Source organism: Idiotropiscis lumnitzeri, chromosome 8 (assembly GCF_059441095.1).
Source record: "Idiotropiscis lumnitzeri isolate Australia: NSW breed Sydney's pygmy pipehorse chromosome 8, RoL_Ilum_1.0, whole genome shotgun sequence".
Taxonomy (NCBI): Eukaryota; Metazoa; Chordata; class Actinopteri; order Syngnathiformes; family Syngnathidae; genus Idiotropiscis; species Idiotropiscis lumnitzeri.
The window spans coordinates 12,522,535-12,547,504 of record NC_142398.1 but is presented as its reverse complement, the minus strand read 5'-3'; the positions used below and the strand labels follow the sequence as shown (position 1 = coordinate 12,547,504).

Genomic DNA, 24,970 nt, shown 5'->3' with positions numbered 1-24,970 from the left:
ATTGTGGGCCTTCATTTCACAGCAAGATTTAGTTAGTATGCTGAGCGCGTAGTGTTTAACAAATAGTTTCAAATTTCTAAAATTGATGAAAGTATTACATGAAGACAAAATGGTCCTCGCCCATTTCTTGTCAGTTAATAGTCAGTTGTTTTGCAATACTTTGACCTATAGTATTTGTTTAACTTAAAACTGAGAAAAATAGGCCAAAGATTTTTGCAGTTTTTTGTGGGGGGTTTTTTGCGATAGAATTTTTCACCTTTTCCTCCGAACAGTGTTTTGCGTGCACTGACCGACAGAACCAGGTAGTCAAGTCAGAAAGCCAAAACTGAGACTCACTTGTCTCACCCCGCTGTGTTGAAAGCAAATGTTGGCCCTCCAACAAGTATTTTTATGTCACACCAGACGCTGGCACCGAATATCGGAATGAGGGAAGCTGTGCAGTATCTCTTTTGTAAAAAAGGCTTTTGCCTCTCAAGTTGAGAATCCTCCACAGCGGGGCTTCCAGCTGTATCCGCCCTGCCTCCCAAATTCTCCTGATGCTTGCTTTACACAACCTTTGCGTCATCTCTGCCCTCCCAAAATGCCAGAGCCATCACTCTTGCCTTAAAACAACATACATTACGGCTCACACAGGACAAGTGAGCCCTCTCTTCATCACTGCCTAACAGGACAGGATTGATTTCAGTGTGACAGGCAATGAAATAAGTGAAACATGAGGAGCATTTTCAGACACACACCATTTTTTAAATACGTTTTTTCTCTCTTCAGGTGTGCTCTGAAGCAGCCATCACTCACAAACTTTTTTTTTCTAACCCAAAAATCTTTTTTTTTTTTCATTTTATTATTAAAGAACAATTGCCTGAGTGAATTGATCCCATGTTGTTTTTGTGAGCCCACCCACTGTATTCAGCTCACTTGGGTTAGCCAAAGCAATGTTCAGGAATAATGGAGAGCATGAAACATCGTCAGATACCTTGAACCGTCTATAAATCTGCACTGTCTTCAAATTTCTGTGATGTGGCAATTCCAAACCACCGTAATCTTCTGTGGAAGAAGTAATCATTGTACATCATGGGTTTCATGTCAAAGGCTTGTGAAAAAAAAATATGAAACATGCTCAGCTAATTTCAACTAGATGGTGGTATGACGAGAGAGGAAACTTTGTAGTAGAGGTAGTGGAATTGGACTTGGCAGAAAAAGATCAGTTACAGTATGTTATGGTAGTTTATATTTAAGGCGGGGAATGGAAGAATTAGTCCGCACATGTTCTGAACTTCTGTTTCAATGAACAGAATAATGCTTCCCCCAAGGAGTTGCTGGAGAGCTTATCTTCCCATTTGGTCTTCTTTTATCAGTAAACTAGTTGAGCGGTGAAGTAAATCACTTCATTTTGCCTCACTTGCTATTTTGACAACATTTTTACAATCTATTTACTAATGAATCCATTATGACGCCAACTGGTAGCCGACAATTAGGTGGTTATCAAAGCATGACGTACCGCACTTCTGGTGTCACCATGTTTTTTGGACCAATTCGATACCTATCGACTATAAGGCTTAAGAATTAGACACAAAGCGATATTTCTTTTTTTTTTAATAATACAATTTGATAGGATAAAGTTCATTTTGATACTGCAACTATGATTTTATGTAAATAAAAAAACTAAATCTGAAACAAACATTGCTTATACACAATTCACATTCACACCTATGGCTTATTTAGTCTTTAATTGACCTAACATGCATGTTTTTGGAATGCGGGAGGAAGTCAACGTGTGTGCAAACATTGTAAACATCCTCAGTCTTGAGAGGTCCTTGAAGGAGAGGAGAGGCAGGATGAGACAAACAATCCATCAATGTTGGCCTGCATCACTGTCACACACCTCCTTCACCCCCCCCCCACACTCCCCAAACAAAGGAGACCACTTCAAACACCTCTCTTCATCTCCTCGCCTGAACTCCTCGAGCCTCACCGAGCCGCGGCCCTTCAAGCGTGAAAAAGATGAATCCGCGCCCCTCTTGCAAAAGGAACTCTCACAAGAAGTGGCTGGGTTGTTAGAAACCCTTCGGGCCTACCAGTGTTAAGCCGGGAGCTGTGTTTTCAAGTCCGATTAATGTGCGGCAACACTTAACCGATAAAACAACACGTCATTCCTCCAGATTTAATCAGCATCGAACGTGCAGTGAATCGACAATATCAAAGCTGAACCTTTCTGATCTTTAGGTGCACTGTAACAACATGGATTCAGGTCATTGGAGAGTATGGCCGAGTGGTCTAAGGCGCCGCGTTCCGGACCCAGTCTCCCCAGGAGGCCTGGGTTCGAATCTGGAATTTCCCCATTGTGGGACTAATAAAGGGAATATTATTATTATTATTATTATTATTATTTCCTTGGCTCACCTGGCACCTGGGGGAAATTCTTTTTGTATTTTTTTTGCATATTGCTGATAACTGTACACTTACTGACATTAACTATTTGACAAAAGTGGAAAAAGGTCATAAAAGCAATAAAGTTAGCTTCACACCATATTAATGAACATGCCAATACAACTCTCAGTTCTATATGAGACGACTAGACTGTTAGCGTCTCACAACGTGAGAATCCTGACAATTCTCGACAAGAAATCAAAGGCTGGGTCGATCTTGAGCTCCCAGTCGCAGATGAGACATTTTTTTTTACTTTTGCTCAAAAAGTTGCTGTCCCTTTGTAATGATTGGATCTCTTCTCAGAATGAGAAAAACAAATTTGTTTATTTTGTAGAATTGCAAATATTAGACAACCTGCTCATTAGTCTCCACTCGTGAGACAGTGGCAGAAAGGCACAGAGCAGCTTATAAAAGAGGCCTCGCTAAACACCCCTTTTTTTTTTTCCTTTTCTGCTGTGTAAACATTGAGTAACACATGGGTAGATTTCTGGAGTTGCAGTCTTTTCTGCACACTGTAACATGTTGTTGACACAACAAACCTACAACCACTTTCTTGACCCCAGCTTCAAATTAAGTTGCTTTTCTCCATTTCATGCGGTGAGCTATTTATTAAAGAGCAACGTAACAAGAAAGTTGTCCCACAATAAAAAGCGCCACTTTGTGAGCTTTGACATCCACAAAAAGCAGAACTGCATACCAAAAGGAACTCATCAAGTTGCTCAGGAATCCTCAAGCCATGTTGCCTCCAAATCAAGAGGAGTTTGGGAACATAAATTTTACACTTGAGGAATTAGGGAGGAATGTTGTGGCAACAAGCAGCTTTCACAGATGCCTGTCCTTTCTTCACCATGGAGACAGGACAGGGAGGACCATGGTTTTTATTTACAAGCGAGACCCCCCCTCCTTCTCGTCCTCCTTCAACTGGGTCGTAGTAAACACCACTGGAGACATCTCAGCATGGGGCCACCTCCTCATCCTCACCCTCGGCCTCGTCTTCCAGGCTGGACACACTTGCTACAGTAATGCTCCCTCCAGCTTTCCGCGGTGTGTGAGCAGACACACACACAAAGCACTGTGTCCGTGAAATGGGGCGAGGCCAGGCAAGAAAGGGGAAATGAAGGACATATTTTTCCTTAGCGATGCAGGGGAGAGCCCCAGCGGGTGCACCAGTGATCCAGCCAAAAATATCCATCTTGGTGCGGGACAAGTCATGACTCATGCACCGCACACTGTTAAGCTTAAATAGAATCATCTCATTCTCCTTCGAATGAGGTGACAATTCAATCTGGGAAATCTTCCACATCCTTGATCATTCTTTTTTGTAACCTGTGGTAATGAGAAGCTCAAGAGGGTGTCCCCCATTCAGGCATTAAGAGCCGGAGGTAATAGAACTGACTCACAGTAACCACCATTTTGTCAAAGTGTTTTAAATGAGCTGCACCAAGGTGATAAAGTAAGAAATGAAGACATGAGACATCAAAATGACTCAGTCACCATGAAAAACTCTGAGGACTTGTAAAAAATGGTCAAACATTTCACAAATCAATCAATCAATCAATCAATCAATCAATCAATCACTCTCTCACTCTCTCACTCTCTCACTCACTCACTCACTCACTCACTCACTCACTCACGTGTTATGTATAGCCTATATCCGACATATTCCTCTTCTCACACCTGAGGTTGTGAGAGTCTGTTTTGGCTTCCAGCAGCTTGTAAGAGTGCTGATTTGCTGTCATCCAATAAGCCTAGAGGAGGGGCAGTTTCACAGCAAAGCAAGCTCTTTGTTGGCCACTTCTTAAATGGCCTCGAATTTGAAAAGGTCCCATTTTGCTGTGTGCTTGAGCAGGCCGGAGAGTAGGGTTTGTCGAGTGAGAGTGTTCTCTCCCTCCACACGACTGCCGAGGAATGCAGCCTAACCACCTCAGCGTGCTGGTTAGTTGCGCAGGTGAGTCAGGCCGAAACAACACAACCAATGTGTAAATCAGTCACGACAATGCAAACTAGTTTGGTCATAAAACATCATGTGAACGACATCACGTCACCAAGCCCCGCCATCGTAACATGACCTGTGTACTGTACTTCTGAACAAGGAAATGTTGACAATGACAATCAAAACAAACTTTACCTCAAGGTTTCACCAGGCTTTTAGATTTGAAAACTGCATTCAACAACAATGTTGATGTGATTTTGATTCATAGTTCAGTCCAACATTGGAGACTCCAAATTGTGTCTAAATGTCAACTCGAATAGTTTTGCGATGCCCTGTGACTGAGTGGCGACCAGTCCAAGGTGTACCCTCCCAATCGCCAAAGGTCATCTGAGATAGGCTGCAACTCCCGTGCGACTCAAATGAGGACACGCGCTGTAGAAAAGAGATTAATGGATGGATGGATGTTTTGTAAGCACAACGTATCCCTGCAGTGCCTTTCAAAACGCAGTTTTGTCACACCACACAGCCAATTACAGCTTTTTGCTTGGGTAATGACTTTTTTGGTGTAGTGGATAACTGGGGAGTTGGCATCTACCTTTAAGATTACATATTATTATCAGTCTCTGTACAAGGAGGAAGGAACCTACACGGTGTTTTTGGCTCCCTAATGGTCCTATTTCATCTTTCCTCAAATAATGACCATCCCTCTAATAGACACCGGGGCCCTAATTAGCTACTAGGTGTGTCATCAACTTCGTCAAATAGTTTGAGACGATTCCAAAAAGTACTTCTGCAGTTGAGTGAATAAGCAGCCTCCCTCGCCCACCCACGTGATGAAATAGAGTTTCATGAAAGACCTTGAAGAGGAGCAACAATCATTTAATGCATTGACTTGACGTTACATCGTGACACAGTTGCTTAGCTGCCTCGAGGTCCACTGTTTTCATTTGGCTGCCGTTGGTTTGCACGTGCACATGAAAAGGCCAATTAATCACTTAATGGCAAGTTAATGATACACGATGTAGGCGAGCTTTTTACAGCCGCTGGCCTTACTTTGCCCTGTGTAGTTGAGTGGCTTGACAACTGACTCCAATGAATATTTAAGTGGAAGTATTATTAACATTTACACATACTGGAATCAGATCGGGAATTAACTCCTAATAAGAAATGTGTTTCCCGTGGTATCGTAGCGTGTAGCGCTTTTGGAGCCCTGACTATTCGAGCTTGGGATCATTTTGGACAAGGACATAACTGGTTGAAGTAAAAAGATGAGAGGCGGTTAACCATTCAAAAGAGTTGTATTTAAATAATGAAGGGCCCCAGACTAATTTTTTTTTCTTTAGAAGCACGGTCACCCCTAACTTTAAATTTTAGGGCAAATGCAGATCAATTAGGGGTGCAGACTGTAAATCAGCTTGCAAATTAAATATTCACATTTCGTGTCTGATAATACATTATTAGTACCTAATGTATTACGTCATTGTGTGTTTGTTTTGGGATTTTCTGTGGTGTTGCACTTTTTGTTGTTATGTTTAGCTATTTTTTTCCAATTTGCTGTTGTTTTGTTGTGTGTTTTAGTCTATGATGCGTTTGCTGTACGACTGGTTCGCACGATGGCCTCACAGTACAGAGGTGCAGGATTTGATTCCGGCTCCGGCCTTCCTGTATGGAGTATGCATCTTCTCTCCATGCCCGCATGCGTTTTCTCTGGGTTCTCCGTTTTGCTCCCACAGTCCAAAGACATGCATGGTAGGTTCATGGGACACTCTAAATTGGCCGTGAATGGTTGTTCGTCTTTGTGTGGCCTGCAAAGGTAGCTGGGATAGGCTCAAGCACGCCCGCATTTTTCACTAACAAGCACAGTTCAAATATTTTTGTTCAGGAAACTGAAATTTGTAAATGTTTTCTTTTTTATCCATTCATTTTGGAAAATTGGAAAGTAAGTGACGGCTTGGAAAAATGCCTGCTTTTAATGAGGACTATGGCAACGGACCCCTCCTCTCTCAGCCATGGTACGCAAGATCACCAAAGGTACCGATTACAAACTCTCCATTGGAAATGAGTGTACATTCATTGCGTATAACATGCAAAAATGATGATTAATCGGCATCAAAATTCATTTGGACATCCCGACCTGTGACCACTCCAACATATCAAAAAGGATTAACCTCTCAAGGTACATAGATGTATGCTGGGAGCGCACACTGCTTCTTTGCTGATCACGATGAGAACGGTCGACATAAAAGCACCAACCTACAACAAACTGTCCAATTTGAAATGCAACAACCGATATGTTATATTCCAAAGCGGTTCACTCGTTTATGGAGTTGGCCTCCTTCTTCTTTTAAAAAAATTCTCCTGGTTGGAACTTTTTGTTCGCTGAACATTGACGCTTCCAAAGTGGCCCCAGCTAAAAGCACGTGACGCTCCGCGATGGGCACAGTTCAAGAAGACCACCTCCAGGGTTCATGATGAGGAGTTTATCCGAAATCGACGCCGACTCGCACCGCAACTTTGACAGCTTCATGAGTTGGCTGCAAGCGGTGGTGGATGCAAATGTGCATGAGTGGCAACAGCCAGGCATCCCCGGCACCAAGTCGCCGGTAAGAAGTTAATTTTGTGTTCCTAACGTTGTCTGTTTAGTGACCAAAAGCTGTTGTAACCCGTGTAGGGTGGGAGGTGTAAACATTGATGCCTGGGTGCCTCCTCAAACTCAGCAAAAGATTAGCGTAGCTAAATGTTTGAAATACAACCAGGCAGGGATTGTGTGCACATTCGTGTGTACTATTTTGGCATGTTGTACGCCCACTAATTAGTGACGTAAGCACGCAGACTAAGGCAATGTTGACGTTATGTTATAAGAAATAAAGGTTGGCACACGTACCTTATAACCCAAAACATTACATCAACCCAAACTATTGTGCAGAACACTTTTATACTTTCACAGGTTGAAGTGGACAAGAAGAGCAGTGATGTGCATTTGCATTTTACCGATCGGTCGCCATTTTAGACCACAGAACTGACAAAGCGAACAATATTTCCTCACTTGCCTCCCAGCTGTGACATAGACGCTAAAACCGTAAAAAAATAAGCTGAGGTCCAAAAAGGGGCATGTCATTTTGTTAACTCATCACAAAAAAAGCCTGTAAATCAATAGTCTTTTTTTTGGACCGGGGGTTCGTACGGATATAATTTTTACATGCATACCTATGATATAGGGCGCTAATGTTTACGTCAACGAAGCGTCCCTTTAAAGTTAGAGCTGGCTACTTCCGGTTTTGACCACGCCCATTTCACACCCACCTTCCATTCGGACGCACCTGTGGAGTCCTGTGACTATATGGTGAAGATGGAGGGCAATATAAGATAATAAAACCACCCAGAGAAAACTATTTCCGTGTGAAAAGTTTAAATATGTGAAAAGACTTAAAGACACACGAATCTCACCTTGAAGTCCACGGAGAGCTGTGGCGTGTACTCCAGCGTCCACAGGGCTCGAACAAGCGACGCCAACTGCTCGGTCACCTCCCCCTTGGCGGCCTCGCCATTCACCCTCCGGGCTAACACGTCCGTTTTGTACTTCTCCAGCCCGAGGTACTCAGCCAGTAGGTCCGTGTTGCTGAGGCACTGCACCACAGCGTTCATGAAGCAGGTGTTCCCGTGGTTCTTTAGCCCCAGCGCTCCGGGTGTCTTGTCGCCGTAGCACCACGACAGCCGCTCCTTGACCGAGCCGTGGGACGACAGCGTGGAGCTCTTCTTCACGGCGCCCTCATTCGGAACGCCCGCCGGGGCTTCGTCTTTAAATCCGCCGTTGTCGCTTCGACCGAAGCCGCCGTCGTCGTCAGGCTCTTCGGGCACCGGCGGCCGTCCCTCACCGAAGTGCGCTAAAGTGCTCAAAGTTTTCAGAATCCTGCCCATGAATTGACTGAAAGAACGAAAAGATTTCCGCCGGGTGAACATTCCGCTTCGGTGCTTCTGCTCTTTCCGCTTGGTCCTTTTCGCTTTCATTGGCTTGCGCGCCTTCTCCTTGCGGGGATCCATGGTTGCTGCTGCCTGCACCTGACAGGAGGAACACTCGCTCTACCGTGGAGGAGGAGGAGGAAGAGACGCACCTGTCTGCCAGACAGTCTAGTCTTCCTCCTCCTCTTCCTCCTCCAGCTCTTGCTCCTCCCGCCTTTCTGCAAACATCGCCGCTGCCTGAGTGGCACCGAACCGGAACCGGGAAAGCATGTGATTAGATCGTCGCATCTAGAGATATGCTGGCCTCCTCATCTTCGCAGCCACTAGCGCTACTAGTTGACTGCTCCTGAAGCTAACGCTGCTTCCTCCCGCCCCGATAGTAAGAACAATGCCCGCCCACCACAACACACCCGGGAAGAAAAATAAACACGCGCCGGTCACTTCATTAGGTACACCTTCCATTGACATCCAATGGGAGTAGTGACGCCTTGAGATACGTGTTGAAGTCGTTCCCTGAACACTCTCGAGTCTCAAAACAGCTTTCGTTACTATTTGCAAAAAGTTACTCACTCAAAATAAAGTGGAAAATGAAAAAAAATAGAGTGCTTTGAAAAAATGTACTACATTTTAATTTTATAGAACCGACTAAAATGTCTATATATAATTGTAGAAAAAATGTCACCCATTTTGTTTGTCAATAATTTCATACATATGCTTTTGGCGTTAATTCTAAACAATTTTTGGTTATTATAGGTCTCTATCTCTCTCTGCAGTGGCTTTGATGGTAGTTTTGAGTATTTGAGTTTTAGTTGTTGAATAAACACTAAGTTTTGAAATCAATGAATAATCATGATTATTATTTTCCATAACCATTCAGCGCTACTTCACATATGTGCAAGTTACTAATGCCTTGGCCACTTAACACACCCATAGAATCACAGATGCTGGATTTTGAACTGTGTTTACAAATGGTATTTATTCTCTTTGGTCTGGAGGAAAAAACACCCATGATTTCCAAAAACAATTTGAAATGTGGACTCATCAGACCACAGCACACTTTTCCACTTTGTGTGACTCCGTTTCAGGTAAGCTTGGATCCAGAGAAGCGGATGGCGTTTCTGGGTGTTGTTGATATATGGCTTTTGTTTTGCATGGTTGAGTTTTGAGCTGCATTTGTATACTGGACGATGGTTATTTAAAGTGGTCGTGAGCTCAATTTCCTTTAAACAATGATTTCCAAATGCAAGGTCGTGAGCATTCGATGTTGGTTTTTGACTTGCCGCTTACATGCAGAGATTTCTCCAGATATAGATTCTCTGAATCTTTTGATATTATAGCTCACCCACGTTTTTTACAATTGTACATTGAGAGACAGATTCTCAAACTGACTATTTTCTTATACAGTTGTTCATGAAATGGTTAACATTATCCGATCCTTGATTTGAACAGAGCTTTTCAGAGATTCTGGTTTTTATACCCAATCATGACACTGACCTGTTTTCAATCCACATTATCACCTGTGGAATGTTCCATACAGATGTGTTTTTTTTGTTTTTTGTTTTTTTTAAATATTCCACAAATTTCCCAGTGTTGCCCCTGTTCCAGCTTTCTGGGAGTTGCCGGCATGAAATTCAAAATATGGAAGTATTTGCAAATAACGATAATGTTCATCAAAAACATTATATATCTTGTGTTTGCAGTGTAATCAATTGAAGATAGGTTGAAAAGGCTTCACAAATGATTGTATTGCTATTTGCATTTCATACAACTTACCAACTTTATTGGAATTGATATTTTGGTCCCAAAAATATGTCAGCACAAAAACTTGACATTAAGAACAGGGGTGTGTAGACTTTTTATATCCACTGTATATTAAAAAAAAACATGATTGTTTTGATGGTAAATAGACTAGCAGATGTGCATTGCAGCCCGTGCAAACGCAGATGGCCACTTAGATGCACCATCTCCATACGCACTACTGCCAGTGTGATACACCTTGTCAAAAACACACTAGACAACGGAGGCTATAAATAGCTTCCCTCACATTAAGGCTGCTGCTGCTGAAAAACTCCAGCAAATACATAAATGGAGCTTTTGTGCACTTCTGGTTTGTCAACGGGAAGCCTGTATCTGCCTCGTTTTACTCCGATGCTAATCATTCGAGCCTTAATTTCACAGCTCAACGCTGCCCAAGATTGAATTTAGTGGGCCAGATATGCTGATTTATTGGAACAGATAGTCAGAGCCGACGTTTCCGTAATTTCCCGAATGGTCTTACTCTGCTATTGTTGGAAAATGCACAAAGGCAGTACATAATAAAGGGTGAATGTACCAAATCTGCTTAGTAGACTTGTTATGTAAAAAGTTTATTTCAAAGGACCACCATTATTTGCTCTGCTAATAAAGAATGCCTTTACTATGTATGCTAAAAAATTCACGTCATCATTAACGTTTTGAAAACAGCACATTAAGCGCAGCTGTTTCAGGATGGGAGACATTTAAAACCAAGGCGGCATAACAAAATTATAATTTTTGATTAATTTTTTTGCAATTATCTTTACCATTATTGATCGAATTGTATAAAAACGACCCATATACAATAATGCCTCACTGCAGTGTAGCAAGTGTTACTTGTCCAGACCGACACGCTTCATCACTCCACAACGGGGTGAGGAAACTTCCAGCGCATGACGGCTCCGTCCGCGCTGGTGCTGATGAGGGTGCTGTTGTTGCAGCAGATCTCCACGCTGGTGATTGATCCACCGTGAGCTCTTCCGACATGGGTGACCGTACCGTCCATGTAATCCCAAACCCTCACCAGCTTGTCATCACCACCTGCCAGAGAAAAGTCATCAAATATTCAATAAATTAATTTCGACTTACCAATTGGCGGGAAAAAAAATAGAATAATATGAGTCAGTCGCAGGGTACCGCTCAATATGGGTCAATGAAGTTTCGCCAGTGAACTTCAATTTGATGACCAAACATTCTATATTTCAGCCGGGACGCATTCTTCCATTTTGCTGTGGCTTGTGCTTCTGTTTATGTTTGACTGATATTTTTCATCACTGAGCAATCATTGGTCACCCTCGAATGTCATCTCATTATCAGTACCGTTGCTCATGTCGCTCAGTGTGTGTACATAACAATTATCAAACATTGGATAGACGCATTTAAGATCTATTTTTAATTTAATTCAATTAATATTTAACAAAAAAATGCTAGTTTAATTTTTAATTCAATTGAATGTATTTTTAATTAATTTTTAAATATCATTTATAATTTTAGATTTAATGTTATATCAGACATTGAAAAAGTGATTTAAGATTTATTTTAATTTAATTAATGCAAAAAAGTAACGTATCATTTTAATTACATTATTAATTCGATTTGTATGTTTTTTAATATTTAATTTTAATTTATTTATTTTAGTAATTCTATTTAGTACTTTCACTGTTTGTAATTTTATTTTATTGTATTCTATTTTATTTTATTTTATTTTGGGGGGGATACATCCAGGAAATGGACAGATTCACAATTCAATTTATTTTTATTTTAGAAAAAATTATAGTGTCATCCAGTGGTGCTTTGAGATAAGAGTGTAATTTGTTCCATTCATGCTTAGAACTCAAATTATTAATATTTCAAAATAATAATTTCCCAGTAAATAAATTATAATAATATTAAAACTTCCCAAAGTTCCTATATTATTTCAATTATTGATTACATGATTTAATTGTACTGATTTTAGTCAGTTCATAAACGGTTATCTAATCTTTAAATGATTACAATTAAATTTGAATTACCATAAAAGAATATCATAATTAATGAAAAATTACGAAGATGTTCTTTAGGAGGGGCGGGGGAAACACCAGACAATTACAACCAGAATTTTCAGTCACTGTGCGAAGCGTGCCTGCAAGTGTAGTGGAGGGACAAGGAAGTGAGGAGCAGCTGCGTAATGGTCCATTACCTGTCACAAAATATCTGCCGTCATGGGAGATGTGCATGCAGTTGATGGCCAAAGTCTGCGTGTCTTGCAGCTCTCTGATTGCTGTTCCGTCATGCACGTCCCAGTAGACGATCTGAATAGGTAGTCAACAGTTATTTGTTTGACAGCAGCAATAAAGAGCAAGACCAAGATGGGGTGACTGTGTTTTTTTTTTAAACCGAGTTATCTCATATTGTCAATGTGCTTTTTCTTTCTAATTCTGATTGCATTTACAATGAAAGTAAACACACACCTTTCGTTTTTTTTTTTAACCATTAAGTCAGTAGTTTGCTTGAATTATTAAAATAACAGACTGATACTAAAATCATCGCACCACCCCCCACTATTTGAGAAGCACTGCCTTAAAGTCAGCTGGAATCGTCTTCAACTCACAAAGACAAGCGCTACAGCAAATGGACGGATGGATAACCAGGACAACCATCTAGCTTCAAGGCAGTGTATCTGATGCACCATGATCTCTAATGAGTTCAGTTTTAGGCAAAATTCAGTCATATTGCGATAGTGGACTGGACAGCTCTCACATCTCTTGAGTATATTTCGAAAGCGATGCCTTAAGCAGGCCGATATGGGCGTATTCATCTTCCTGCAGACAGAGTGCCTGTGTCCTGGGATGAGCATATGGTGGATTTGGCCGGCACTAGGCTGGCGTCGGCATATCCGCACGCAGGAAGGCACCAGAGCTGCCCTGCATGCATCCTTTTTCACAGTTGTGCTAATCAGAGCAAGTCATCTTCACCTTTCGGCAGTGGTGGCAAGTGATGAAATACAAATACTTTGTCACTGTGCTTCAATAGATACTCAAATAAGAATATTTACTTTTCGGATGACTTCTTATTTGTGTCCCTATTTTTTAAACAGTTTAAGTTTATATGGAGTTTACCAAAGTCAAAGGGGAAATCAAGTCAAAAATTATCTTTATGTGTTAGGCGCCCACACTAGTCTAGAAACTGTATTCAGATTTATATTGGGTTAGTGGAATTTGAATTAAGCAGCAAAATCCACCTTTTTTTTTTAAATCTTAGGGAGCAGCCATTTTGTCTTTTACTGTCAATTGCTGTCCACTAAAAATGACATCACAGTACCTTTGGGCTCAGCCTGTGAATGTTACATGGCCAAACCCAGAAAACAGATGAGCGAGTTGCGACAGTCCGACAGTCGTTACCTGAGCCATTAGGCGCTGACATGTCATTATCTGTCGACAGCAAGTGGCAGGAGAAGGCAAAATGGCCGCCTCGGAGATGGATAAAAGTAGGTGGACTTTGCTACTTAAAAATCCATATTCCACAAACACACTATTAATCCAAATACAGTACTTAGGCAAGTGAGGGCGTATACAATTTATGATTGTAAAGAACAGTTTCGACTTGACTTCCCATTGAATTCTGAAAACAGCCATATCTCCAGTTATAATAGGGTGTGTACACTTATGCAAATACTATCTAATCCATCTAAGTTTTTTTTTGTGGTGTTTTTTTTATTTTGTTTTGTTAACTTCCTCTTCATCTGAATACCAAAATCATTTGTTTTCATTTGAATTGTACACATCATAGGTCTAATGGTGGAAACATTTTTAAATTACGTGGATTTTCTTTAGCTTTCGACTCAACATGAGACGGTCGCTGTTCTGCTATCTAATGTATATGTGTTTGCGTTTTAATTTGTGTTCTAGTCTCCAATTGCCAATTTAGATTACACCATAGGGAAAGCGTTTTGTTCGGGCTCCAGCTGTTGTGAAATGCGCCATATAAATAAAGTTGGTATGGTATTATTTATTCTGTTCTAATTTAACAGGGTAGTATTGGCTTTTTAAAACCACTGAATGCCACTCTGCTTATTATACTTTACTAAAATTATGTAATCGAACAACACAAACAAGGTAATTCCTATTTTTCAGTGCTACCTAATTTGCATTTTCAGTTCACGAGGTTAACAAATGAATCGAGAGCTCATTGTTTTGACAGCAAAAAACTGAAGCCAATGCTATGTAGGTCTTAAATCATTTAAAATCAGAGTTAAAAATGAAATTTTTACTTTTTGTAATTTTGGAGTCTGTTCATCTGTGTCTTCGATGTCTCTCGGCATGTCTGAAGAGACGAATGGGCGCCGAGGTTACATTAGGGGAACCAGGACAGAGCCAGCCTAATTACGAGCCAAGAAATCCACGACAGGCTTTGCAAACTAATCTGCGAACGTTTGTACGTGTGTGTGTGCGAGCGTGTTTGTGTATGCGTGTTTGTGTTGTGCAAGTGGTCGCTGTGGGAGGCCGCGTATAATCGTACCACAGCAGCAGGCTTCTCGCTTCTGCTCGGCTCAGCGAGTGGAAAATATTATGATGCAATAATGAGACATTTAGATTAGCCGGCGTGTTTGTCACTGATTTTATTTCTGTGTCTAAACGTGACATATTTTGGCCTGAAAATCGGGAAGCAGTCCGCGGCTAAACGCTGATGGGGAATGGAAGTAAAACCAAATGAAATAGAACCAACCCTTCTGTCGGTGCCACTGGTGACAATCTGGTGCTCTTCAGGGTGATAGCACACGGTCTTGAATGATGAGTTTTTGGTAATTATCTTCCGAATCCGCACAAATTTCCTAGACAAAGAGGTTCAAAAGAATATTTATTGGTTTTGAAGATGGAAAGAAACATGGTAGGCTGTCAATTTAACAAAACCCTACTCCACTAAAAATAATTCCCCCTCCCCTATTGTTTGGGTCAAATGCGACGTTTTGGACAGCCATGACAATACCCTAAATAATTTTGGGACTGTGAAATTTGATTACTTATCCTAAAGTGAGTCAAAATATACAATATAAAATGTATTATATTGCACTTTATTCAGAATACATCATAATTACTAATTCTAATGTTAAAAAAAATTTTTTTTGTGTTTTTGCAACATTTGTTGCTTCATTTCAATAGACACTGTGCTGATCTTTCTGGTGTGTGGTTTGACCACCTGGGATCTATAATACACACATACGGATATACATGGTGGTGGTCACAACTAAGATTGATCCGCTGCAGTAATATTAGTTGTTTTAAGATAACAGAAAATGTGCCGATGAGCATGAAAAATATTTGTTCATTCATATTTCATGACACCAAATCAGTGCATTTAAGTTTCATTGCAAAATTTCACCTGAAAGCCGAATATCTCACACGATTTGGAAGCAGTGTATGTGCGTGTTCCCCCAGTATGCTTTGTGAGGAAACTCACACAATGTCCCAGAGAATGCAGGTTCCATCCATGCTGGCAGTGACAGATTCCTTGTCATTGGTCTTGATCTGGACACACCTGACAGTGGATTTGTGCTCCGTCAAGAATGCAAGACGTCGGTGGCCGTGCTTGAGCAGCTCCCAAACGCACACCTGCGTTGGATTCAAGTAACACGTTTACTTAGGTACACCACATCACTTGAGGTGAATCTCGGCTTGACACGTCGATTATGACGGCGAGAAAAGCCAAAATGTTGCAAGTCAGACAAGGTGAGGCACCTTACACTTGAACAGGGAATTTATCTGCATGGTAACACTAACTGTCACTGAATACAATGTATTTTTTAAAACAAAGTGTGTGTCCCAGTCATGAGAAAATGCAACAGTTCATAGAGTGAATGACGAATAGCATATGTAAAAAAGCCAGTGACAACAACAGCCAGAGTCACTCGTGGCATGTTATATTTAGTTTTATATCTATAATTGAACTGTTAGTTAAAAAAAAAATTGTTTCTCCCCTTACTGGTCCGAAATTGGTAGTTTTGGTAAAACCAAGCAATGTCCTACAGCTAATTACTAAAGATTCGAACTTGCATCATCATCATCATCATGTACGACTGACCGTTCCCTCCTGTCCCCCACTGACAATCTTCTTGCAGTCCGTGGAGCCCTTGATGGCCGACACACCGTTTCGGTGCGCGTTGTGAATGATGAGAATGAGGCGGCCACTCTGTGGTGCGAATATGCGGATTTTTCCGTCATTCCATCCTGTGTAAACAAAACAGAAGTGATGAAATCCAGCCTGGACAACTCACTAGCCAGTATGAGGGCACATATTAGACTCAGATTCACGCTCACGTTCACACCTGCACATTTAACCTTCTATACTTGTTTTGGTGCGGCACAATGGTAGACTGGTTAGCACGATGGCCTCACAGTGCAGCGGTTGTGGGTTTGATTCCAGCTCCGGCCTTCCTGTGTGGAGTTTGCATGTTCTCCCCGTGCCTATGTGGGTTTACTACGGGTACTCCGGTTTCCTCCCACGTTCCAAAAACATGCATGGCAGGCCGATTGGACACTCTAAATTGCCCCTAGGTATGAGTGTGAGCGCGGATGGTTGTTCGTCTCTGTGTGCCCTGCGATTGGCTGGCAACCAGTCCAGGGTGTCCCTCGCCTACTGCCCGAAGAAGGCTGGGATAGGCTACGGCATCCCCTGTGACCCTAGTGAGGACGAGCGGTACAAATAATGGATGGATGGATGATTGTCTTGGCAGCACGGTAAGCTAAGTGCTAGCATGTCAGCCTCAGCATTCTTTCCATGGCTTATGGGTTCAAACCCCCCCTTGTTTTCTCTGCGTTCCCATGGTTTGTCTGTGTCATGTCAACCAAAATCCAAAAACGAGAATGTCTGGTTCACTGAAGACCATAAATTATCCATAGGTGTCTAATCTTGTTTTTATAGAAGGCTGTTTTAGTCGAGAACAAGTGCTCAAAACTTTCCATAAAGCTAGCTTGACGTCTGTGTACTAGTGCACTCTTTGTCCTCACCAGAAACACAATTGCGCACTTAAATAGAAGGAACGACAGCGTTGTTTTTTTTTTGATTGACCTCTATACAGGGGGTTGCTTGCATTGATTCGTACCTGTGACAATGCTGTGTCCGTCAATCATCAGGTGCACGGCGTTACAGGTAAGGCAAGGTTCTGGGATCCTCAGCAGATCTTTGGACTTGTCTATGTGCCACACTCTGATGTCCTCCTCTGAGCCGGTGGCAAACAACTCTGAGGAACCGCTGATGACGCATGACAAAAAGCGACAAAACATGCAGATCAACATCTTTAGTTGGCAGCAAGAAAATGTAAGATGTGAGAAAAATATTCAATCAGGGTTTAGTTCCCTGTTGTGAAGTTGCAATCAAGTGTGGATGTGATTTTGGGTCATTCTATCATAAATGTGGTTTCACTAAGCAGATTTTAGTTAAACTTGCTGTATTTGTTGTTAGTGATGGCACAACACCAAATCTCAAATTTTAGGTCAGTTGGTGCAGGGTTTTGGAAGCCACATTGTGACATTTTCAGCAAAAAGGGGCGTGGCCACCTTCCTCTGAACCCTTCTATGTCAAAAAATACTGGGTCAATCTTCACAAAGCAGGTATTGATGTAAAGGGACCGCAACAAAGATTCAAAATCGGCAATCATTTATAAGGTTGGTGCATATATTAGTCACGTTATCTTTTGACCTATTTTACTTTGAAATGAACCCTGTGGATTACGTGTCCTGAAAAATCTTTCAAGAAATGTGATCTCACATGTTCTCTAAAACATAGCAGCAATAAGTAGTCAAAGTATCCAAACCCTCAGATATTGATTGCATGTTCATCAAAAGTTGAGTATAATAAACACTAACGCTTAACTATCATAACAATCACCTTTAGACATTACAGTATTTTCTTCTCAATAATAGATGTAAATTGTATTGAATTCTATCGTTTTATACAATATGATACAGTCTTACTTCCTATTTTATCATTATATCATATTATATTATACTATTATATTAATGTGATGCTCCTGTAGTTTATTGCATCATCAGTTAAGAAAAGAGGTCTTATAGCGCTCTCTAGTGTCATTAGTGGGTACTGAACTCTAAACAATATATTTTTGAGAACATGTCATTCACAAAAGCCAGGAAGTACAGATTTCTTCTTCAGTGAAAAATGGAATATATATGCTCACAAAGCGATGGAGACGTCCTTGACCGCGCCGTGATGACTGGTGGAGACAAGCTCGGCTTTGAAATCCAGCAGATCGAGGCAGTAGATTTCAGAAGCGTCCGTGCCAGCGAAAAAGTGGCGGCCGTCATCTTTGAGAGCGATGGAGGTCACCCCATTGTTCATTTGCACATGTCTAAAGTGGAAGAAAAAGGGGTAAGGTGTAATTTTGAAATAGTGATTTCCAAACAGGAAATGTGTCACTTAATAAGGTTTAAAATAATCACTTATTTTCGTCTTTGTGTTGCCCTGCAGTTCAGAGTGTACCACTGCCGGTAGACAGCTGGGATAGGCTAGTTTTTTGTGGTGCAACCTATCTTCCTTTACGCACTGAAAAACTCTTGGATTCACTATTTTTGTGTTATGTCTAATATCACAAATATTTCTTTTGTGCCATCTTGTGGTAAGATAAAAGTGTGGAGATTGCCTTCATTTAGCCAGGCCATATCCTTGTCTGATAAAAAAAAAGAATACTTTGCAACCAAGCATCTTTGAGCATCTATTGGCAGTTCCAAATACTTTTCGGTGGATGTCGACTTGTTTTTCTACATGTGCAGAGATCGATGCCATCGATTTGTAATTCAAATTATTATATGGGTTTGAACGAGTTTTTGGACCGTTGTTTGTCAACTGTAAATTTGATCAAATTTTAAAGTGTTATACAAACTAGGAAATGTGAAACGCATTGACTGTATAGTGGAAGTTATAGAAAGTCATAAAAGTGGACGTCCTTGAGAATTTTCATCAAACACCTGCTGTGAATGTTGCTTTTTCGCAGCATTTTATTTTCATCCTGAAATTTCACCCAAAATCCCAATACAACATTTTTTTTGTTACTTTTATGTCATTTTGCGCCTTGCCTCAATAAAGTCTGGGACACACCGGTCTGGCACACCACTTATGAAACAACAAATCAATAAAATGACATTTTAATGACATTAGACTCACTTGATTGCTTTGAAGTTGGTCGCAGAGCACAGTGTCAAGGTGCCAAATCCAGAACCAACAAGTAGTTCACCAGTGCTTAACGCCTTTAGGACATTGGCCCCCTGTGCATGACAAATATTGGAAACTTTATAAATGAAAAATGACTTCCAATGAGGAATTCCACCAGGATTACTGCTCGATACACTGTGTTGATACGCACCAGGCTGTGTTTAGTTTTAATGGGACCGTAGTCGTTCAGACACTTTGTCTTGGTGTGAATTTTCAAGATGTCTCCACTGGTAGTACCACAGAAAATGTACTCATCATCCGGAGCAAACTGCGGGAAGAAAATGTCAAGTGTGAGCGGTCCACTCTCTCATTAAGGTTTCAGCCTATTCCAGCAAACTTGGACTGCGATGTTTGGTACAGCCGGAACTTATTGAGAGTCTTTAATGAACACCATCTTTGTTTTTCCAATGTGAAATGAAACCCAAATACGAGGGGGAAATCCATGCTTTATCTTAGTCTAAAAAGTGCGCATCTGCTTTTGCGCCTGAGCTTGCCATTGACTTACCTTCCAAAATGCGATTTTATACACACCTCTATGCATCTCACAGTCCTCTTCAGCTTGTGCAGTTTACAGTCTGTAGGTTTAATCTTATTGAATTCATCCAGCTCCCAGATCTGTAAGGTTGCCCTGCAAAGATCACAAATTACAGCTTGTTGTTTTTTGTTTGCACAACAACCACAGTTATCGGAGTAAAGGGGCACTTCCATGCAGATAGACAAATTATAGTAAAATATTTTTTGCACTTTGCGGGTAGTAGGGACTGACCGGCCCACAGAAAGATGTAACACAAAATACTACTTAAAAGGATATGCCCATAGTTACCAGTTTAAGAGAAAATCCAGCACTAATTCTCCAGTTAGCTTTCTGTTCACAGATATTTATGGCACTGACTTATTGGGAGCTGCACACACCTCTCACCGCACTGTCTCAATTGTGACTGCACAATAAAGTTGCCTGGTAGCTATAGCTCAGTCCAATGGTAATAAGTAATTCTTACTACACTAATCAGAAAAAAACTTGACATGCAAGGAAAAAATTTGACTGCAATTTTTAAATCAGCATGCCAATTTTAGTTTTAATCGGCGTAAAAATCAAACGCAACAAAATAGTTTTGTTTTTTTTTTACAAATTGTACCCCAGTATAATAAATAGTATTACAATTTTAAACAACAGTAATTTAATCATAATTTAATTTAATTACATGTGTGGAAAATCGAAAAGTTAAAGTATAATTTTAAACCTAAAAAAATATCTGTTCTTGTGCTGCACCATTGAATGTAAAGGTTTTTAGTAAAAGCATCCAATAAATTATGTCAACAACCACAAGAAAACTGCTGAAAAATCTCTGCGAATGCAATTAAGTGCATCTTGCTTTAATAAAAACCAAGGCTCCCTTAAAGTTTGAGGATTAGTAGAAAATTATGACTACTTGAGCACCACTGGGAAATTTCTATTGATTAAAATACTCAGGCCAAACCTGAATCTTTTCTTTAAAAATTATTAATCTTCATTGACGCATTGATAAATTCAAAATGTTTTGGATTTTATTATCCGAATATTTTTTTTATTTTAAAAATAAATCAATAAAGAAGACTGACACAATTCGCCCACCTGCCAGCTGAGACAAAAATGTTGTCGTTGGTGTTGGAGTACTTGACGGTTTGGCGATGACATAAACTCAAAGGGAGCGCTGGAGCCGAACAAATGGCCTGCTTGGTTGTAATGCTCCACAAGAGTATTCTAAGAAAAAAAACATACAAAACTGTCAAATGTCACAGGAATGTGAAATATCTTGGTGGGCACATTTTCTAATCTCGGAATGCCAAATTGAGACAACTTTCTCGCTACATACTACTGCATCAACATCTAAAGTTGAACACACATAAGGTCAAACAATTAGGAATTGAAAAGATATTAACGTTAACGTTCAACATTAGACAGCGTCACATATCCTCTATTTTACCAAACAAGCAAGAGATTTGCCTTCCATCGTCTTGACCACCAAGGGACACCAGATATTTGTCATTGGGAGAAAAAGCCAACGCCTCCACCTTGGATTCGTGGATCACAAACCGAGTATAGATGCATCGCTTCGCATACTCCCAGACGATGATCTCGGCCTAGGAAAACAGCACATGTATGTAGAATATGGAAACTTAAAAAGTAATTTAAAAAAAAACAAAAAACATTGAAGGAAATACACTAGATATAGTCTTCATACCCCTGTTCAAATGTAAAGGGATATATATTAGGGATGTCAAAATGAAAGCGCTAATTTAAGATTAATTAAAAAAAAAATTAACGTGATTAAATATTTTAACTCAGTTAACACAGTATTATTTACTTAAAAAAATAATTTGCACATGTTGCAAAGCCAAAAAGCTTCACAAAAAATAGTAGTATTAAAAACGCGTTTAATAGCAATTAATTACGGAAATTTTTGCAGTTAAAAAAAAAAGTAATATTTGTATATCAAAACATCTTGGGCTGTTTTTTATATCACAAAAAACACCATTTAAACAAGGGTGTGTAGCCTTTTCAATTCCACTGTATATTATGACAACAAAATAACATGGTGTGGTGGTGTTTGGGGGACGGAAACTTTTGCCACGGAAGGTTACCTCAAAGTCATTGTAATTGATTTGTCCAGAGGCAATATAAACCCCACTTTTAGACATGGAGAGGCACGATACGTCGCTGGTGTGACCGTGCAGAAAGTGCCTCATGTTGTCTTTGATGCATGTCAGGACGACGGTGCATCCCAGAGGATAGATGAGGTACTCTTTGTCCGGATGAAGTCTCATGCCGAAACGAACTTGTCCTGAAAAAAACAAAGGGAAACCTGAGCACAAAGCAAGATCATGCTGACTGACTTCCAATTTTATCTCATTTTAAAGATTTGTTTCCTCCATTTGAAATAATGTAAAGTGAATTAATGTATTAAATGTACAGGCTGGAGACATTTACACACAAGCAGAATGAGACACTTATATAAGGCCCGTCAATAACAAAAGGACAGAACTGTGGACACGTGGCATGAGCAGCTATTATTTATTAAAAATTAAGCCCTTGTCTCTGCTCTCAAATGCGTTAGGCGTGGCCGCTGAATGCAGGCACTCAAGCCCTCCCTTAGCCCCAGCGTAGCGCCATCCCTGGCTCCAGCTCAGAATGAAAGATGGTAGAAAATCGATGAATAAATATTTCGGCAAACACACAGTCAAAACATGAAACAAGGTTTTGTGGTGATTATGCTTTAGCTACATGCTACTTACCTTAGCAACATGCATTTGTAGCACATAATTCTGAATTATGATTTTGTGATTGTGAGTGTGAATGTTTGTCTTCGTGTGCCCTGCGATTGGCTGGAAACTAGTTTTCAGGGTGTACCCCGCCTACTGCCCGAAGAAAGCTGGGATAGGCTCCAGCAAGCCCGCGATCCTCATGATGATAAAGGATTTGAATAATGAATGGATGGATGGATTTGTCTTGTATGGTTTGCATAAAACACACGAAAATCTGACATTTGACAGTTTTCTCTGCGAGAGAGCTTACCGTTGAACCCGGAAACCGCCGCTAGTTCAAGTTGTGGAAACTCTTTTGGTTCCTGATCCATATTGCTGAATCTCCACTGTACAATGACTCTACAAAATTAGACTTAAAAAAAAATATATAAATATAATACTATCATTTATCATAATATAAGTAACACGTATGCCATTAAAACGACTTAAAAAATCTTTACACAAGAGAAAGCCGTCTTCTTACCTCAATTACCTTTTTTTAACGTGTGAACTCGCTCAGTGTGACGTCACTAAGATGAAAAGGCCGATAGCGAGGGCATGACACATCAGTCGTTGACGCCTCAATAAAAAGAAAGAGCAGTTGCTAATAACTGAAATAACGTGTCTTTTGAAAACCACTTTTATACTAGCGACATTAAAATGCAACACTTTGGCGCTCGCCTCTCGCTAAATGACGTACCACAAATATTGGAAGCTAAATTATACATTATAGTTCACCATTACAACCACAATAATGAAAATATTGTTAAATTGATAAACTGCGCTTCTTAAATTATTGTATTTAAGTAGCCCCTTCATCATAGTACTCTACTTTAAAACGTTGTTTGTCACGATATAATCCTACTTTTAGATCGTGTATGCGCAAATATTGCGGATAGGTAGATTTACAAAGTTTCATTGGATAACATACCTTTCGTATATGCACACAGAGTCGAAGTGCGAAATTATTGCAAAACCTCCCGTTGAAGTCAGCAAAAACCTGTGAATTAAGTGAACAACGACTACATTGAAATGGCTTAATCTGGCATTTTTTCGAAAGGTAACTTTTTTTTAAGGAGAAAGGGCGCTAAAAGGGTAATCGTTGTCTCCCTCACTACTAACAAACGTCGCGTAGCAACAAGCGACCTTCTAGCCCCGCCCCGTCCCATTCAACGCTCTCATTGCGGCCTTGCGTTCGTCTCTTTATTCACCTTTGTATATATTTTCATTTTGCTGTTCTCATAGCCATTCCACAGTCGTGTAGCAGGTGAGATGGCGTCTATTCCTTCCTATTCATTCCATCTGACTTTGAGCAAGAGGTGAGGTAAACCCTTGCACAGCTCACCTGCCAATCAGAGGGCACATATGGACAAACAAGCATTTGCCGGCTGTAGGCAAACTAGGGCCCAGGGGCCACATGTCGCCCGTTAAACGTTTTAATCCGGCCCACCGAATTTGAAAAAAAATATATGAATAAACCTTGTTAATGTTTCATTTTCTAAATACTCAGGTGTGTAAAAGACAGATATTTTGTTGTAATGCTTTTGTTCATTTTCATTTAAAATTAAATGTATTTTTTTTCTCCGATGAGCTGAGGTTACCAAAACACTCCATCCATCTGCTCCTGGTCCGGCCCCTCTGTCAAATTTAGAACCCATCGTGGCCCACCAATCAAAAAGTTTGCCCACTCCTGATTTAAACGGTGGTAAGCGGTCAAGGCCTTATCTGCAGGCCTGATATCACCAAAAATCAAGAAATCATGATCATATTCAACATTAAAGTTCATTTCATACTGTATATATTAGTGGTATCAAGCAATTAATTCTTTTTAAACTAATTAATCACAAAAAATCCGCAATTAGTCGCAACTAATCACATTTTTTTCCACTAATATTTGTGAAGCTTTTAACAGGTATTTACTTGAATAATATCTTTGAATGAATGTAAAATCACCAAACATGAAGTGTATTTTAAATTAAAGATCGTTCTGATAGCTTTCTTTGATTCTTGAATACAATCTAAATTGAGTCCTCTTTACAGGAATTTTTCTTAGAAACAATTCTCAAAACTTATACAGTAGATTTAGTTCTAGACACCACACTCCAGCAGTGTTGGTTTGCAAGGCCCAGTGGTAACTTAAGCAAAGTTGTTTTGATCTAAGATGATGTACAGCTAATATGGTACAGTGTTTGAATGTGACTTTGCAAAATCTGCTAATAAATTTTTGAAGTAAATAAAACTGAGTTGAGTTAAAATCTTTAATCGCGTTAATTTAAAAAAAAATTAATCTTGAGCCAACGCTTTAGTTTTGACGGCTCCAATGTATACATTATATTATTTCTCAGCAATTATACATTATATATTTTCATGATA

General features: G+C 40.2%; 2 protein-coding genes across 2 annotated transcripts in view; both read right to left on the bottom strand.

Moving 5' to 3' along the window:
• The window catches only part of usp43a (ubiquitin specific peptidase 43a), a 56,933-nt gene extending 48,239 nt beyond the window's left edge, over positions 1-8,694 (bottom strand). The window contains exon 1 of the mRNA XM_088302053.1: positions 7,808-8,694. Coding sequence (XP_088158179.1) covers positions 7,808-8,401 — 594 coding nt within the window. The 5' untranslated portion in view covers positions 8,402-8,694. The remainder of the gene's footprint in view (positions 1-7,807) is intronic.
• A 1,993-nt stretch (positions 8,695-10,687) lies between these two features.
• On the bottom strand, positions 10,688-23,170 carry cfap52 (cilia and flagella associated protein 52). Its single transcript, XM_088303241.1, has 15 exons — positions 23,082-23,170; positions 22,869-22,970; positions 21,938-22,137; positions 21,300-21,436; positions 20,928-21,056; positions 19,847-19,943; positions 19,467-19,583; positions 19,268-19,368; positions 18,285-18,455; positions 17,193-17,341; positions 16,172-16,317; positions 15,551-15,702; positions 14,819-14,924; positions 12,294-12,405; positions 10,688-11,155 (listed from the first exon to the last, which is right to left on the bottom strand). Exons 2-15 carry the CDS (start codon positions 22,927-22,929, stop codon positions 10,974-10,976), a joined length of 1,860 nt encoding a protein of 619 aa, XP_088159367.1. The 5' UTR covers positions 22,930-22,970; positions 23,082-23,170; the 3' UTR covers positions 10,688-10,973.
• Positions 23,171-24,970: the final 1,800 nt, after the last annotated feature.

What these genes read in the sequence shown, in the direction of transcription:
- cfap52 (XM_088303241.1), bottom strand. Translation starts at nt 22,929, where the DNA reads ATGGATCAGGAACCAAAAGAGTTTCCACAACTTGAACTAGCGGCGGTT. An exon ending in GGACTGTGAGATGCATAGAG is followed by an intron (nt 19,584 to 19,846) that starts GTGTGTATAAAA and finishes TTCTTCCCGCAG; the next exon opens with TTTGCTCCGGATGATGAGTA. An exon ending in AAGGACGTCTCCATCGCTTT is followed by an intron (nt 17,342 to 18,284) that starts GTGAGCATATAT and finishes ATGCGTCATCAG; the next exon opens with CGGTTCCTCAGAGTTGTTTG.